The 16,425-nt window shown below is 53.2% G+C and overlaps 1 protein-coding gene across 1 annotated transcript; it reads left to right on the forward strand.

The window, feature by feature from the left end:
• RPN1 (ribophorin I) lies at positions 1-8,507 on the forward strand. The gene is made up of 10 exons (XM_076346369.1): positions 1-238; positions 1,176-1,240; positions 2,776-3,082; positions 3,598-3,807; positions 4,785-4,977; positions 5,310-5,409; positions 5,677-5,815; positions 6,015-6,134; positions 6,616-6,861; positions 7,914-8,507. The coding sequence occupies exons 1-10, from the start codon at positions 14-16 to the stop codon at positions 8,094-8,096; spliced, it is 1,788 nt and encodes a 595-aa protein (XP_076202484.1). The 5' UTR covers positions 1-13; the 3' UTR covers positions 8,097-8,507.
• Positions 8,508-16,425: the final 7,918 nt, after the last annotated feature.

Here is a 16,425-nt window from a genome sequence, read left to right on the forward strand (position 1 = left end):
CGGTGTGTCGGCCATGGCGGGGCTGCTGTGCCGCCTGCTCCTCTGCCTAGCGGCCGCCGGGGCCGCCGCCGACCTGCTGCTGGAGGAGGCGCGGCGCTCCGTGGACCTCAGCACCCACCTGGCCAAGGTCTCGGCCGAGCTCAGCCTGGCCAACGCGGCGGGCGGCACGGCCGCCTCCGCCTTCCTGCTGGCGCTGGAGCCCGGCCTGGAGCCCCGCCTGGCCTACCTGGGCGTGCAGGTGAGCGCGGGCCGCAAGCGGCAGCGGGGGACGGCGCCCCGCTCCTCGCGGGGCGGCCGCGGCACGGCCTCGGGCGCTGCCCGGGCCCCGCCGCCCGCAGGGACACGTAGACACAGCGCCGCGCTCCCGACTCCCGCCGCCCTGCGGGCGCGCCGGGCTGTTACCCTCCGCACGGGCTCCGCCGGCAGCCGGCGTGGCCGGCAGGAGAGGCTCCCCCGCCCGGCGCCCAGCCAGCGCTGGCCGCGCTGCTCCTCCAGTGCTCCCACTGCCTTGTAAATAATGAAGCTAAGGGTTCTGTCGTTTTACGGAACAAAGGGGGGGCGAATGGCCGAGGTGGTAAGGTCTGGGAAGCGATGAGGGAGTCGAGAGAGAGGCTAATTAACGTCGTTACTGCTGTAACGGGAGCAGCCGCAGCCCCTCGGGTGGAGCGGTGCTTGCATCCCCAGCTAGTACAGGCCCGGGGGGGGGGGGGGTCCAGCCTCTTACCCCACGGGACGTACGTGCGAGAGGGCTCTTCTAATCCCAGGAGTATTTGCACTGATCTCCTTTTTGCTTGCTGGCCAAGTCAGATTCCCGTGGCCTGCTCACTCCCCAGCCACTGTAGAGAACATACAAGAGAAATCACGAAAGCAGTTGACCAAGATTCTCATTTGCACACATTACAGTGACTGTGCTGGCTTGGGAACCAGGCTGAGGGGAACTTGAGAGGTGTATCAGAAATCTCCAGTATCTGTTCTTGCACACTGACTGCGCTGCAATTTGTATTAATGAAAAACGTTATAAAAGGCCTTTTTTTTTAATAAAGTAGTTATCTATCAGCTTGTACTTTCTGGGGGGCATCCCACTAAAAAGTGGATAGGGACTGTATGGAGTTTGCCCTGGACACGTCAAGTCTTTTAAGCAGCAGCACACTGATCAGTCTGTTGTTTTGGAACAGGTAAAGGGTGAGGAAGAGGAGGAGAACACCTTGGAAGTGAGAGAGACTAAAGTTAAGGGCAAAAGGTGAGTATCGCCCTCTAAGGTCAGTACCTAGAGTTGTGCAGGGGGGTTCCACCATCATCCTTACAATGGAGCAGAAGTACTACCCCAGTCCCATGTACCTAGAGATCCTACAGTCTTTTGTTCCTGGAAAGATCCACTCTGTACTCAGGCTGCATCCTGGGGTGCTACAGAGCCAGGGAGCACAGTTCACACAAGCAGCCAAACCCAATTCCTGCAGCCCAAGAGGCCCCAGTAAAAGTCATTCCCCTCCCTCAGATGCTCTTTCCTTGGGAGATAAGCACATGTGGTTTTAGATCTCTGCACTGAACCCAGCACATACCTTCTCGCAGCCACCTGTGGCTGCTAGCAAGGGGAGAGCCCTATAAGGGAGACAATCTCTCTCTTAAATGCAACTCAGCTGCCTTCAGGGGGCCTCAGCTGTGCTTAGTCTCTTGTACTCAGTGCCTTAAGTAATGCCCTGTTCCTTTATTAAGGGACATCAAGTAAGAGAAGCATTATAGCTATGGTCATGCTCTTACCCGTTGCTCCCTTTTGAGGTCTCAAATGATTGGCAGTGGTGATTACAGAGACATTGTAAGTGCTCTTTGGCTGTGTCCCCAGAGCACCGCTCTTAGTCTGGGGAGTACCACAGTGCGCTGGATGCTGTGGCCCAGCATGGGCTGTTGCCTGCTGCAGGGAGAGAGGATGCTGTCTTTTGCCCAAGGCTCTGCACTGCCAAGCTTGGGATACTGTGCATACACTGCAAGACTGGGCAGGTGCATGCTTTCAGAGCCATGGGAGCTGAGAAATAAAGGGTGCTTGTAAAGTGGGTCAGAAGCACAGTGCTGCTGGGTTTCAAGAGGACAGTAGCTGCAGAGTTAAGTCACCAAGGTAGACCGTGGTTTCTGACATATCTGGAGGCCTCGTGATCCTGCTCTTGGGTCACCAGGCATGACTTGAAGTCCATTCACTTCTGTCATTGCCTCAATCCGTCTGGCGCATCCTTACAGGTTTGGCAAAATCTCGATCCTTTCTCTAGAACCTCAGTCCAAAACTATGCTCACTTTCTGGCCGTGCCTTAGTTTCAGATCCTGTGGGCAAAAAGCTGAGAATGAACAGACTTTGTGGGAACAGGTGCTTAAGATGTTTGTGATTTGTCTTCTGGACATTTGCACATGCGTCCTCCAATTCAAATCATTCTTGTCATCTGGAGAAGAATGGAAACCCCCCTGCTGAAGCATGCAGAACTAGGGAGGGGAGTATGTCACCATTCCCCCTCCAAAATGGGAGCCGGGTGTTTTTGTGAAGCAAAGACTGTAATTGTGCCTGGACACAGTTCACCCTGTGCTGCCTCCTGTCCTGCTTCCCCAGTCCAGAGTAAGCACACCCTCTGGGACAAGACATCTGTAAGTCTTGGAGGAGCAAATAAAATATTGGCCCCAATCACACATGTATATGTGATATATGGGCTCCCATCCACAGGGGATGTTGCAGGGGTTGGATCTGATTGCTCTCTCAGGAGAGATCTCCCATGACTTACCTGTTCTCCCTTCCAGTGGAAAATTCTTCTCTGTGAAGCTGCCATCTCCTTTGGCACCAGGAGCCAAGGTCCGTGTATCTGTTGAAATGGTTTTCACGCACGTGCTGCAGCCCTACCCCACCCATATCACCCAAAGCGAGAAGCAGTTTGTGGTCTTTGAAGGAAATCACTATTTCTACTCACCGTACTTCACCAAGACCCAAACGACCCGGGTCAAACTGGCCTCTAGGAATGTGGAGAGTTACACCAAGCTGGGCAACCCTTCCCGCACTGAAGATATGATTGAATATGGTCCCTTCAAGGACATTCCTCCATACAGCCAGGTAAATGTCTGTGCAAAGATGTTGTGGCTCTGCAGAGAGCATATTGCACACGTGGCACCTGTGTCTCAGAGGCTGGAGAGTGGGAAGTGGAGGCTTTCATGTAAGAATTGCAGGTCAAGCCTGAGTTTCTGCGTGCACGCTAGGAACATGTGCTCCAATGAGGTGCTCCTAGTACAGATGTGATTACTGACCGCTGCTTGGTGCCCACAGAGCAAACCACGCCAGTTTGTGCATGGTTCTGGCAGGGGTGTATTTGCAATGGGGAAGACTGCATCTCTAGCCCCCTCACCGTTACAATTCAGCCAGACATGCGGGGTGCGACGTATGAGTACACCCCAGGTACCCAGTGCCCTATGTGAACTGGGCTGGGGTGGCTCAAACCTTCCTGTGCAGTCAGCTTCACCTCTCTGCAGAGTCTGTCAAGGAGGTTTCTCTGTGGGACGTGGAGACAGATAATTGTGAGGGGAGGTTGCTCCTTACTTCAGGTCTAATAGCTTATCTTTTTTCCTTGTTAGGACACTCTGAAGGTGCACTATGAAAATAACAGTCCGTTCCTGACCATCACCAGTATGACACGAGTCATCGAGGTGTCTCACTGGGGGAACATTGCGGTTGAAGAGACGGTTGATTTAAAGCACACAGGAGCAGTGCTGAAAGGGCCTTTCTCCAGATACGACTACCAGAGACAGCCAGACAGTGGGATCTCTTCTGTCAAGTCTTTTAAGGTTGACATTTTGCATAATTTTTTTTTTTTTTTACTGTGGCTTCCACCTTTCTTACATCCCCAGAGGAAAAAAAAAATACAGTTGTCCTTTTCCTTTGCCTTTTCTTTGGAAACCATACCCAAGTAATAAGGGAATATTAAAGCTCTGATCTATTTTCAGAGAACACTCATGCTAGATAAAAATAGCTTTTGGAGGTAGAATTAGGAGGTTATATGCTTTATTGCCTCTGTTGGCCAAACAAACTGCATATACCAAGGCATGCAATGTTTCTCCACACTCCCACCCCTCCAACCTCAGGGACCGATTAACACCCTTAATCCCTGTGCTGACAGCTCTGCTTTCCATTTTCCAGTGTGCAAGGGCCATTCATTCTGTCCCCACCCTCTTATTTTCAGGTTTGCCTTCTCTGTCATACCCTCATCATGTTGAACAGTATTAATTGGAAATTCACCCATTCATTCCTTGCTCATAAAGCACTCAACAAGAGTTAAAGCTGTGGCTCTGCTAGCCAGATGTGAGAAGTATTATGTGTTTTCATCTGAACCAAAACCTTTCTCGCTGCTTGAAGCCTCCAGGATTGATTGTTGTAATTCTCTAAGGTGGTGCAGCCAAACAGAAATCTCATTTTGCTGAGCATAAAGCCAGCAAGCTCAGTGAGCTAGGGCAGCGGGCTGAAGTGAAAAGGGAATTGCTGTCCTGGTGGGCATGATGAGATCCCTTGCTGTCTGGGATATTTGAAACTGGGCTGGAGAAAGCACATTCATTTAGAGGCCAAGTGATTTCAGTGCTGGCAGCTACTTCTGTGGCTGATTGCTTATAATAGCACAATTTTACCACTCAGTGCAACTGAATGGCCATTTTGTCATCTCCCACATGGGAGCGCAGTTTCTCAATGCTTAACAGCCATTATTGGTTTTGCCAGTTTCACTGGAAATAACTCCTAGCCAATGCTCTGACTGTTGCTTCTCTCCATACAGACCATTCTCCCAGCTGCTGCTCAGGACGTCTATTACCGAGATGAAATCGGAAACATCTCCACCAGCCACCTCCTTGTCCTGGATGACTCCGTGGAGATGGAGATCCGTCCCCGCTTCCCGCTTTTTGGGGGATGGAAAACCCATTACATCATCGGCTATAACCTGCCAAGCTATGAATACCTCTACAATCTTGGTGGGTGGTACAGGGGAAGGGAATAAGAAACCACCTTCTCTGTGTTTAAAGGTGGTTGCTGTACAGTAAAGAATTCAAAGCTGCAGTACGCTGCACCTTAGCAACAACAGTTGCTAGCTATTATTTCTAGAATGTGCAAATCCACCTTCTTCTCTCTGCTTCCTTCAGGTTTTTGTAGACATCTGGTTAAAATATACTTGAGTGAGCTAGTGCACCCTGCTGCACAATGTATCCATCTGAATTCTGCTCTTGCTTCTGTTAGGAGCTGAGCTTCAAGGTTGCCCCTTGTTCTTTGAGGAGTTGTAACTATCCTCTGGTCTGCCCTCTCTCAGGTGATCAGTATGCCTTGAAAATGAGGTTTGTCGACCATGTGTTTGATGAGCAAGTTACGGACTCTCTGACTGTCAAGATTGTCCTGCCAGAAGGTGCCAAGTAAGTGTCATTACTCCTAGCTTGTTACTGCAGACGATGCTGTGTTGGTGGCAATTCTCCAGCCTGCTCTAATGGCCTGAGGACAGTGAAACAAAACCGTGACTGTGCATGTGGAGGAGACCTTGGAACACAGCTTTGCTTCCTTTTAGAGTGTTGTTTAAACTGCATAATTGGCCTTGTGCTAGAGGCCACGGTTGGCCAGCCAAGTTCTAGGTTACATCATCTTAAACACTGTGGAGTCATGGGACTGTCTGGCTTTATTCACAGGAATATCCATGTGGACAGCCCCTATGAAATCAATCGTGCTTCAGACGAGCTTCACTACACTTATCTGGACACTTTTGGACGTCCAGTTATTGTGGCACACAAGAGCAACCTGGTGGAGCAGCACATCCAAGACATCGTGGTGAGTGTGGCCTCTCTGCATGGTTTGCCTGAGCAGTTGCGCCTTCTCTCTGTTCAGTGGCACAGTCAAAACACCCATATCGGGTTCCAGAAATACATACTTGCTGGACTGCATGGCCAGTTCTGCTGCTGCCTGAGTTGAGGAGTTCTCTTGCATAGTAACATGGGTCACTCCTCAGTGTTTTGAACTTCTCTTCTAGGTTCATTACACCTTCAACAAAATCTTGATGCTACAGGAGCCTCTGTTGGTGGTTGGAGCTTTTTACATCTTGTTCTTCACTGTGATCATCTATGTGAGGCTGGATTTCTCCATCACTAAGGTGCTGTATGATGTAGAGCCCTGTGGGAGCATTAGTGGCTTACTCAGCTGATGGTTGGAGATTTTTCATACCAGTAATTCTCACTGAATATTCCTGCTGATTGGATATCTTACTAGATGCTTAAATGGAGCCCTGTTTTTATGCTACTTGAGCATTGATAGTCTTGCAGGGTTTGACCTGGTGTGCTAAGGGTAACCTGAGTTTTGCCTTCTGGATGAAAAGGAATCCCTCCCTGAGAAACAGGGATGTCTGCAATTCTCCTTCTGCAACATTTTAACTTACTTTTTGTTAAGCTATTTGTTGGGTTAGGCTGAGTGCTGAAAGGTGCTTGCCCTAGTCTTGTACTGTTTGCCTAATTACAGTCAGTTGACTTAATTGCAAAGGGAGCAGTTTCTGTAACAGTCCTGTGGCAGACTGCAAGCATGGCTTGATGCAGATCAAAGATATGACTGCTTTGATCTTCCCTTCTGTCCTCTTGCAGGATCCAGCTGCTGAAGCTAGGATGAAAGTTGCCTGCATCACAGAGCAAGTGCTTACTCTGGTGAACAAGAGACTTGGGCTGTACCGTCACTTTGATGAAGCAGTGAATAAATACAAGCAGTCACGAGACATCTCTACCCTGAACAGTGGCAAAAAGGCTTTGGAGACGGAGCACAAGGCCCTGACAAATGAAATAGCCTCTCTGCAGTCTAAACTGAAGACAGAAGGCTCTGACTTATGTGATAAAGTAAGAAATTCTAATTATTTTTTTTTAAGCTCTCCTATTCTTGGCTCTATCAAGTATTCTAGGTGAGTTTTAATTTGGGGTTTAGTTTCTGCAGCCTGTATATTTTTTTTTTCCTCTGAAAATGTCTTGATCCCTGCCAGAGGGTGTGAAGATCAGTTTATTCTTTTTGCAGTAATCTTGGTTACACAGCCCTGTAAGTGCTGCTGGTAAATGGCTGCTTGTGCTGTTTCTTAAACAGCCCTTGAACCAGCTACATGAGTACAGATTAATGCTTTTGTAACACAATCCTGATGCTTCTCATTGAGCTCATGGCAGTGACACTTAGGCAAAAATGGAAACTATCAACATGTTATCAGTTCTGACTTTACTACTGACACCAGCCAAACCAAAATCTTCTCCCTCATCTCATATTTTCTTGCACATGTGAATTTGGTGTTGACAGAATTTTGGTAACGTGATGCTCCTCAGGGGGGTATTTTGCTGTACCATGTTGAAAGCCATGGCACAGTGAGCACACACCCACTATCCTTTCCTTCCTCCACTATATTTCAACACTTACCTGGAACAGCCACTTAACCCCAAGTGAGGGACACTTTAGTCTCTAAGGTCCATTCAACCGACAGCCACCTTGCTTAACCTGTTACTGACTCAAAGAGTAGCTCTGTCATTACAGACCTGCTTCTCACACACCATTAACATTAACTGTAGGGCCACAGCTTCCAGCTGTCATAGTTGTGATTTAGCTTGAAGCCTTTAAAATCTATCATTAAACACTCTTTAACAGTCATTGCATCTGTTTCCTGCCAGTATGGCTCCTGGGTCCTTGGAGCCCCTTTATCTGCACTACTTATTTATCCATTTGTGAGATGCTCCTCATAATGTGATGCCAAAGAGGTGATGGCTCAGGAGGCAATATTCAGGGACTGGAGATGTTTCCACTTAGCACTGACTTGATCCTTTGCTCCAGCTTTACCATCTCTTCTATTCCAGCTTCACTGTAGGGATGGTTTTTTGTCTCCTCTAATATTCCCTTTGTTTCTCACTCCCATAAGGTAAGTGAGATTCAGAAGCTCGATGGCCAAGTCAAGGAGCTCGTTCTGAAGTCCTCAGTCGAGGCTGAGCGGCTGGTAGCTGGCAAGCTCAAGAAGGACACGTACATCGAGAACGAGAAGATGCATTCCAACAGGCGCCAGGACCTGGTCACCAAAATTGACAACATCCTCGATGCGCTGTAACTCTCTGGTTTAGCAACCGGGTGGAGGGGAGAGGTATGAAGGGAGATGAGAAGCCTGGGAGTGGATACACTTTGAGCCAAAACTCCTTCCCAGCAAAAGTAGAAAAATTGATGTGAAATATTTGAAAATACATTTTGTTTTTAGATTTTTCTATAGAGCCTGTCTGCTCAGCAACACGTGCTGTGCAAGGGACCACGACATCATGCTGTTTGGCTGGGTAACAGGGTTTCTTTACCAGCGGTGAGGCTCAGCCACGTTACAGAAGTCTCCCATTTTCGGTTTTCCCTGTACAGATGTGCCCTGACTAAATGCACACAAACAGCCAGTCTGAGCACAGACATGCTCATGGCAAATCTGAATGTCGCATCTCCAGAAAGAATAAAAGACACCTTTGTTCTACTTTGAAATAAAGCTGCCACTGCCTCACCTTTATGTGTTGTGCAGGGGTGGAGGGAGGCAGAGGCACTGGTGCAGAGGGGCTGGGTGGCCCTATCCTGCCCATGGCCAAGCAATGCAGTTCCCTGGGGAACAGAGTTCAGCCCTGATTCCTCCCACCTCCCATCAACTGTGTGCCTTGAAGGCAGAGCTCTGCCACCCTGCAAGGCCCTGACCCAGGCAGGGAAGAAAGCCAAGCCCTTGTTCCCTAGGGACATGCATGCACCTACACCCTTACAGGGAGAAAAAACACAATGCAGCCCCTCCTGCTAGCCTCTCACCACATGCCACATGCTTTCCTGCTGCATGTGACAACAGTCCCTGCATCCCTTGTGAGGACTGCAGTCCTTTGTAGTCCCAGCCCCAGTAGGCCCTTGCTCACACAGCTGGATACCCTGGGGTGTGCATGCAATTCCCTGATAATTGCAGTCTCGTAAGAATTTTTTTTTTCTGTGCCTCTCTGCTTCAGTGCACTGCTAAACACCCTAGAGCTGGCTGCAGGGACTGGAATATAGGTCTCCCCTGCATAGCTTAGCTGTTTACCAAAGCTGTTTGAGATGCCTATACAGAAAGGACCAGAAAAGAGCAGAATGGGATGTGTCCCTCTGCCTTCTTTCTTGCTGATGCCCTGCCCTGACCTGCAGGTGGATGTTTGTGCTGGGCAGGGGTGGTTAAATGGGGAGCAGCCCTCTCCATTGGGCATCTGCAGCCACCTGTGGGAAGCACACTCGGCAGAAGAGCTGGAGGCTGCTTACAAACTGGGCAAGAACCTGGCTACACCACAGAGCGATCTGAGTCACCCCCAAGGATGCTAGAGCCAAAAGTGGCTGTGCTGGGGGGTGGAGGCGTGCCACAGTTCTTGCGCTGGCTCCGTGTGAGGCTTGGGGCAAACATAGCCCCCATGGCCCGGTGCTGCCTGCAAGCCCTGTGCCTGGACCCGTGCAAGTAGCTGGACACTTTCCAGCCCTTGCCAGGCCACCCGCGCTGCCTGTCCCTCTGTCCTGGACCCACGTAGCCAAGGTCTCTGTCACAGGCATACTGTCCTTGCCCTTTACTACCCCGCTTATCTTGGAGGGGCTTCTTATCTTGGATGAAAGTTGTCCTTATCCTCTCCTGGGATGCTTTTCTCTTTTTAGAGAATGCAGTTGGGAGGGAAGCCCTTTGCCCCAGGCCACACAGCTTCCAAAGCGGGTTTGTTAGGAGTGTTTTGCTGCAGGCCTGAGCCCAGGCACCCACCGCATTGTCTGCTGGGTGCCAGGCTCCCTCCCATGCCCACAAACCTCACCCTGCAGCAGGGTGGAAAAGCCTAGATCTCCTGCCTCTCTGCTCCCTGCGCAGGTGCTGTTGGGATCCCTGAAACCATGAGTCCTGCCTGACCAGGGTGGGGATGAGCAACAGCTAAAATCAAATAAATCATCATTAACCCATTGGGCTGAAACACACATGCACAATACTTGGGGAGGTTCCAGGGGCATCCAAAGCCAGACAGGCTGCCTGTTGCACCTGGGGCAACGCAGGCAGGTCCAGGGGAGGAGAAGAGGGATCAAACAGATGATCCCAAAGACATCCTTAACTTTCCATTCCCCCTGGCAGAGGAAAGGCGGTGCCACCCTTCTTTCTCCATGTCCCACCTCTGCCTGGCTTCCCAGGCAGCCCAGACCTCCGAGGGTACAGTGGAGTTGTATGGAGTGCCCATCGCAAATCCCCCTGGGGTTGATGGTGTGTCTCTATGTCTTTCCCTCCCTATTCCAAGGGGTTCTCCTTGATCTGCATACACCTCGGCCCCCACAGCTGCTGGGCAGCTTCAGATCCTGCTTGTTAATGAAAGCCACGGCTGCAGAGACAGCAGCTATAAATAGGCTGCATGAATGCAGCCAGCCCCAGCAAAAAAGGCTTCTGGTCCCCGAGGAGAGCTGCCCCAATTCCAGAGGCCGAGAATAAAACAGCCACTGCAAGAAGAGATGCTTTGCTCCTCTCCCCGCACCTCCCTTCTGCCACACTCCTTGGGCAGCCGCAGCCTCCCACACCGTGCACCCTGAGCCCATTCTGCCCCCAATGCTGCTCTTTCGGGGCCAGCTCATGCGCAGGGAAAGGGCAATTCGGGGCAAGTGGCCCAGGGCTGTCCCCGCTCTGGGGCTCAGCGCGGGTCCTTGGGGTGGGCAGGAGCCCCTGGGGAGGCAGGCTCTGGCTCCCACACGCTTTTCAACTGGGTTATGAAATGGGATGGAGACATTCCCCAAGGTGAGTTTCATCCCCCAGAGGGGCCCCCAAACTTTATACCTGCTCCCCTGTGCCAACAACCCCCAGGGCTGCTGGGGAGCCACAGCAAGGAGGCACCCCACGCCCCAAAGCATACAGCCTCCCTGCCCAGCCCCATGAAAGGAGTAGCTGGGCCTCCACAACCTATGACAATAGTCCGCAGCAGCACATACATCAGGGAATCCCTTCAACAAACACACAGTAGCAGAGTAACCTAGAAACCAGAGCAATATCTGGATTCCTGCAAATTTACTCCTGAGAATAAACGAGAAGGAGGAAAAAAAACCACAGCACCTACCAGGAGCTCAGGGTCTGCAGGAGCTGGGGAAGAGCCAGAGCAACAGCACCTCATGGCGACAAATGGATCAATTAGGGCTGCAGCTGTTTGTCTCTGCCAAATTTAAAGGGGGCAGCCTCCAATCCGTGGGGTGGGGGAAAAATGAGAGGGTCATTGGGCCAGAAAGGCAGTCAGCTGTCCACCTCCTGCCATCCTCCCCCTCAGCTCTGAGGGCTCGAGGGCATCTGACTTCAAAATCTCTCTTGTGGCTGGGTTTTACAAACCATAAATGTATCCAAGGAGGTTTCAAAATGATCTCCCTGCTCAGACCCCAGTGACAAGCAGAGGAGTGGCCCATCGCCAGATGTGTGTCCCAAGGTGCCCACTGAGGATGGACCTCCTAGGAAGGAGCTGCTGCAGGGCAGCCCAAAAGAGTCCCAATTGGCAGAGTCATCAGGGAGCTCAGTCTCTCCTCCATATGTCTCAGGCTGTGCTGCTTTGCTCCTGCAGCTGCTGCATCCATCAGCCAGTGTCACCATGCTGGCCTCTGCCACCAGGGCCAGTCCAGCAGGTCCTTGGCCAGGGATGGCCTTGCAGGCACCATTTTTGGCTGGCTTTGAAGAAGCCAGCTGCTGCTTTCCAAGGATATCCCTTATTTCTTCCAGGCTTAGCAGCTCATCAAGTGTGAGGAACCAGAGCCAGCAGGTTCCCAAAGCATCACAGCCAGCACTGGGCAGGGGTGGAGGCACTGCCACCAGGGAATCCAGGCATGAGGGCTCCTCTTCCCTTCAGGTATGCTCGTGGCCATCTAACCTGAGACCTGTGGGTAGCGGGAATCCCAAGCTGACGGAGAGGACAACCTCCATCCTCCTGCTGCCTCTGAAAACAGCCAGGCCTTCAAGAGAGGGTTGAGAGCTGCAAAAGGACTGGACTTTGTCTTTGCTGCTCTGCACAGAAGCTTTTCTGGGCTAGGAAGTTCACTTGTGATCTTGTTCAGAAAAAATAGCCTGGGGAGGCTGTGCGGAGTTGGGAGGCATCTGCCAGGGGAATTGCAGAGCAGCAGAAGGAAAAGAAAAAGGAAGACTCGAATAAAGGAGCACTTGAGACCCTCCAGCAGATTAACATCTCACAGGTAATTAAAGCTGAGCCCTGCTGGGACTCCGTGATTAGTTGTGCTCCTGTGCAGAGTTTGGAACCAAAATGTTGGAAGGGCTGAAATTTGCCTCCACAGCAAAGGGAACAAAATGAAGAGAGAAGGAAAAAAAAAAGTATACGTAGAAGAAGGAAAAGGAAACCACACAAATGCAAGATTTGCCGGTGAAAGCGAGCAGCCATGATTTCAGGTCCCGAGCTCAGCGCAGCCACCTGCCTCGCATGGGGTGGCATGCAGCTCCCCCCTGCCTCCCCGCTGCTCCTCCCTGTCTCCCCGCATCCCGCAGCTCCCCTTCTCACCAGGGTGCTACCCACACCCTGAGCTTCTCCTGGGCGTCCCAGGCAGCCAGAGAACAACTTCTTTGACTTCTCACTGACTGGAAACTACAGAACTGAAGACATGCCCAGGAGGTCCAACCCATCCTCCAGTGGATGCTCAGACTCAGGGGCTGGAGAGAAAATTGCGTTTTATAGTCAGGTGCAGTGTAACTCCCACCAACACCCTCCAGTCCTAGCCAGCCCCCCATCCACCCTCTGTGTGTGGGGATAGCGCAGTACTATTTCTGTGCCATCGACCCTGTTTCCCCTCCCCATGCTGACACCTCCCCTCTGCTCCACAGGGACCAACCACCTTTTTCATTTTTTTTTTTCATGCAACCAAATAAAATCATCGGGCTTAACTTGGAGCAAATCCTGCAGGTCTGCAGTCAGCTCTGGGGGTGCCACATCTCCGTACGCCCCGAGGAAGCACGGCCAAAAGCACACCCGGTTTAGCAATGCCTTTTCCAGCCAACCTGACCCTGCCACTTCACAGGGAGGCAGGGAGAGCCGGAGCACATGCCGAGCGCCATGCAAGCAGCCATGCTTTAATGCTACCTACTGAGTTACAGCCTCAGGAGTGCACACCCACATGCACACCCGTGCACATCCATGTGCACACCCTGCACCAGCACAGAGGTTTTTGGCAAGCTCCCAGGTCAAACAGCATCCATGGTCTGGCACCCTTCATCTGTCCACAGACCATCCCCGGCAGCGGGGCACAGTGCCATGGGTACTCCAGCCCCAAGGCAGACCTGGCAGCCACCCCCTGCATGGCTCCACAGATGGACAGACAGACTTCCCCACATGCTCTTTCACCATTTCCCTCCTGCTGTCCCCAGCAGGGCTGTCCGGCTCCCAGTCCACCCAGTCTGATGGCTGCTCAGCACCATCTGGTGGCTGTGGACCAGTGGCCCAGGGGGCATCCGGCTGGTTTGGGGTCACCCCAGGCTGCTGGCTGGCTGAGGGGTGCTGGGATATCTCATACCCCCTCTCACAGCTCCTGCTCCTTTGCCAGCACAGGGTGACCTGTGTCCCGGAGAAGGACCATGTCTCACCGGGTGGCAGCACCCAGAAGACCATGTCCCAGCAGGCTGCAGTGCCAGGAGGGATGGGATAAGGTCCCCATGGCACTGGTGGGGCCCGTGGGCTCACGGTGCCGCCATGGCACCTCACCGCCTCCGCCGCCACTAGAGGCCGACACCACCCAGGGAGGCCGCACCACCATGGCGGCCACCCCAGCCTGCCCCGGCCCTGGCCCACCACCGGCCCCACCGCTTGGGGGACCCATTGCCGCGCCAGCAGGCGGGCCAGCCCCAGCTGAGGACGGCGGCGAGCATCCATCTTTTTTTTTTTTTTTTTGTTTAAATGTATTATTTTTTCTTCCCCCCCCTCTCGCTCCTCCTCGTCCAATTTGTCTTCGAGGCTGACATGAGAGAAAACCCCAAATGACAGCGCCTGCCCGGCACAGTTTTACCACAGTATCCTGAAAAAGGCATCTGGTGAGCTGATAGTGCAGGGGGGCTCCGGGCGGGAGCCCCTGCCGGAAGCGGAGGACTGGCGGCGGTTGAAGGGCCGATGCTTCAGCGCGGGCAGCAAACAGGAAACGTCCCCTGGGCCCGGGGAGCTCCTCCGAGGCCGCCCCAGGGTCTTGAGGCACGACCGAGGTGGCCCACCCCACTGGGGCCATGGCGGGCCTGCCGGGACCCCTGTCATCCCCTCCCAGCCCCAATGCCATCTTGTGCCAGGCCCCATGTTGTGCCTTTGAGCTGCCGCCTCCTCCTGAGGGCTGCAGCCATGCACGCAGTGGCTGGAGAAGCTCTGCCGGAACCATGCGGGCCTCACCTGCGGTGGTGGGCGAGACCCGGCTTTGATGGCTTTGGCTCAGGGGATGTCCCCTGTAGGTGCCACCTGCATGGCTCTGCGTGGTGCCTGGCCTGAAACCGCTGCTGCGCCAGGGGCTCCACGGGCGGTGGGGAGAATCCTCCTCCCATGGGGACATGAGGGCTGTGCATGGTGGTGGCCCATGTGGCAGAGCCATGAGATGCAGAGCATCGCTTGGCCAGCAGGGATGTGGCTGCGTCAACCCTACAGCCATGGGCTGGAGAAAGCCGACCTGAGTGAAGAGCAACCCAAGAGCATCCCACGCCTCTGAGTTCGGCATGGCATGGGACACTCAAAAGAGAGGACCCCCCCTCCTAACGCCTCTGAGAGCACAGGGGTAGGCAGCAGAGAAGCGACGAGCTCACGGCTAAAGCAGGAGCCACACCGCACATCGCATTGAGTCCCTCCTCACCGAGAAGAGACGTTGGCCTGGGCCTGTGGGCTCTGCCAGCTGCCTCCATGCCATTGTGCATCTGATTGCCCAGCCCTGCCACATCCATCCCCTGGGGGACACAACTTGGTCCTCTCTCCCCATCCTTCCCAGTTCCTGGCTGTACGAGGCTACTGGGCAGCTGTGCAAGGCTCTGCCCCGGAGCTCATCATTAGGACAAGTCTTTGCTCTCAGCCAGGTACACAAGCAAAAAGTCCCTGGGCACTTCTTGCCCTGACTCTTGAACTGGTCCAAACTGGAGTGGTCCAGGTCTTGCTGGGCTTGGACCGAAGACCAGAGATGCTGGCTTACCAAATATCCTCCCAGGGCAAAATTTTCGTGCTCACCGCCCACAGAGCAGCATCACAGTGGCAATGGTTCAGAGCAGGGATGGGCAGGGCAATGCTTGGCATCTCTTTGGTAAACCTGCCGTGCAAAGAGGAAAAGGGACTGGTAAAGGAAATGGCAATGAGGAACTCAGGGCCAGCCCCCAGGGGATGCTGCTCCTAAAAGCCAGGCTGGTGTCCTCAGTCAGAGCCAGCTGCTCAGGGTGAGGGTCACAGGCAACTTGCCACCAAAATCCCTGGGTGGATTTTCCTCCAAGGGTCGTTTTCCAGCAGGCACCTGGTTCATCTGGCTCCCCCATGGGCTGTGCAACAGAAGCACAGCCCTCCTCACCCTGCTGTGGAAGGGGATTCATCCCTGTCCCACCTACCTCTGTTCCTTGCACGCTGGTAAGGGCTAGGACAAACCTGTGGCCAGCCACCGGGAACACACCTCTGCTCCCTACCCTGTGCTGTCGCTGCCGTGGGGTCCCAGGCAGCCAAGACCATACTTTCCTACTGCTCTGGGGACTGATGTTTATGCCAGCACACTTTTACTGTAACCTTTGGTACCAGGGGAGCTCGTACAAGCTGGAGGCATTCAGAGGGAGCTGAGGAGGTGATGCGGAAAGAGCAAATCCACATGGTGTGGGTTAGCAGCAGTTAGCAGGGACAAGGTGTGAGCTCAGGTATGGAGGATCAAGTGAGTACTAGCACTGGGGGAGGTGAATGACTTAGGTGCTAAAGCTAAAAAAGGGGTAATAGAACCAGAGCATCAGAGTGAGCATCCTAACAGAGCTCACTGTCCTGGAGAAACTGGTCCCTGATAGCAGGGGCTGCTGTTTGGCATATATAAAACCTGGCTTGTTTGAAAAGGAGCTGGCGGGGCAGAGCTGCAGGAGCTGAAGGACTCAGCATCGTCCAGATAAATGAATGAGTGAGCCTCACCCCTGAGCGAGGCTGCAGCTCTCCAGCAGGCGGGTGGATGTGAAAATCTCTTTGCTTTATCCCTGCCAACAGCCCGAGAGCACCCTGGTGAAGGGCACAGCATTGCCTCCGCAGGTGGCGAGTGCAGACCACAAGCAGCAGCCAGTTCGTCCCGTAGGTGCCGGGAACACAGGAGGAGGACATACATCCCATGGGCAGCAAGCCGGGCTTGCACCCTGCCTGCCCTCCCTGCTCACCCCGTCCCTGCTGGTTCCTGTGCCCGCAGTGCCCCCTGTCTTTGCTGGCACAGGCCACGTGGTGTCC

Source organism: Aptenodytes patagonicus, chromosome 8, assembly GCF_965638725.1.
Source record: "Aptenodytes patagonicus chromosome 8, bAptPat1.pri.cur, whole genome shotgun sequence".
NCBI lineage: Eukaryota > Metazoa > Chordata > Aves > Sphenisciformes > Spheniscidae > Aptenodytes > Aptenodytes patagonicus.

Bases quoted from the DNA above. Each gene is read 5' to 3' on its own strand.
- RPN1 (XM_076346369.1), top strand. From the start codon at position 14: ATGGCGGGGCTGCTGTGCCGCCTGCTCCTCTGCCTAGCGGCCGCCGGG. The intron at 1,241-2,775 runs GTGAGTATCGCC...TCTCCCTTCCAG, and splicing joins ACTAAAGTTAAGGGCAAAAG to TGGAAAATTCTTCTCTGTGA. The intron at 5,816-6,014 runs GTGAGTGTGGCC...CTTCTCTTCTAG, and splicing joins AGCACATCCAAGACATCGTG to GTTCATTACACCTTCAACAA.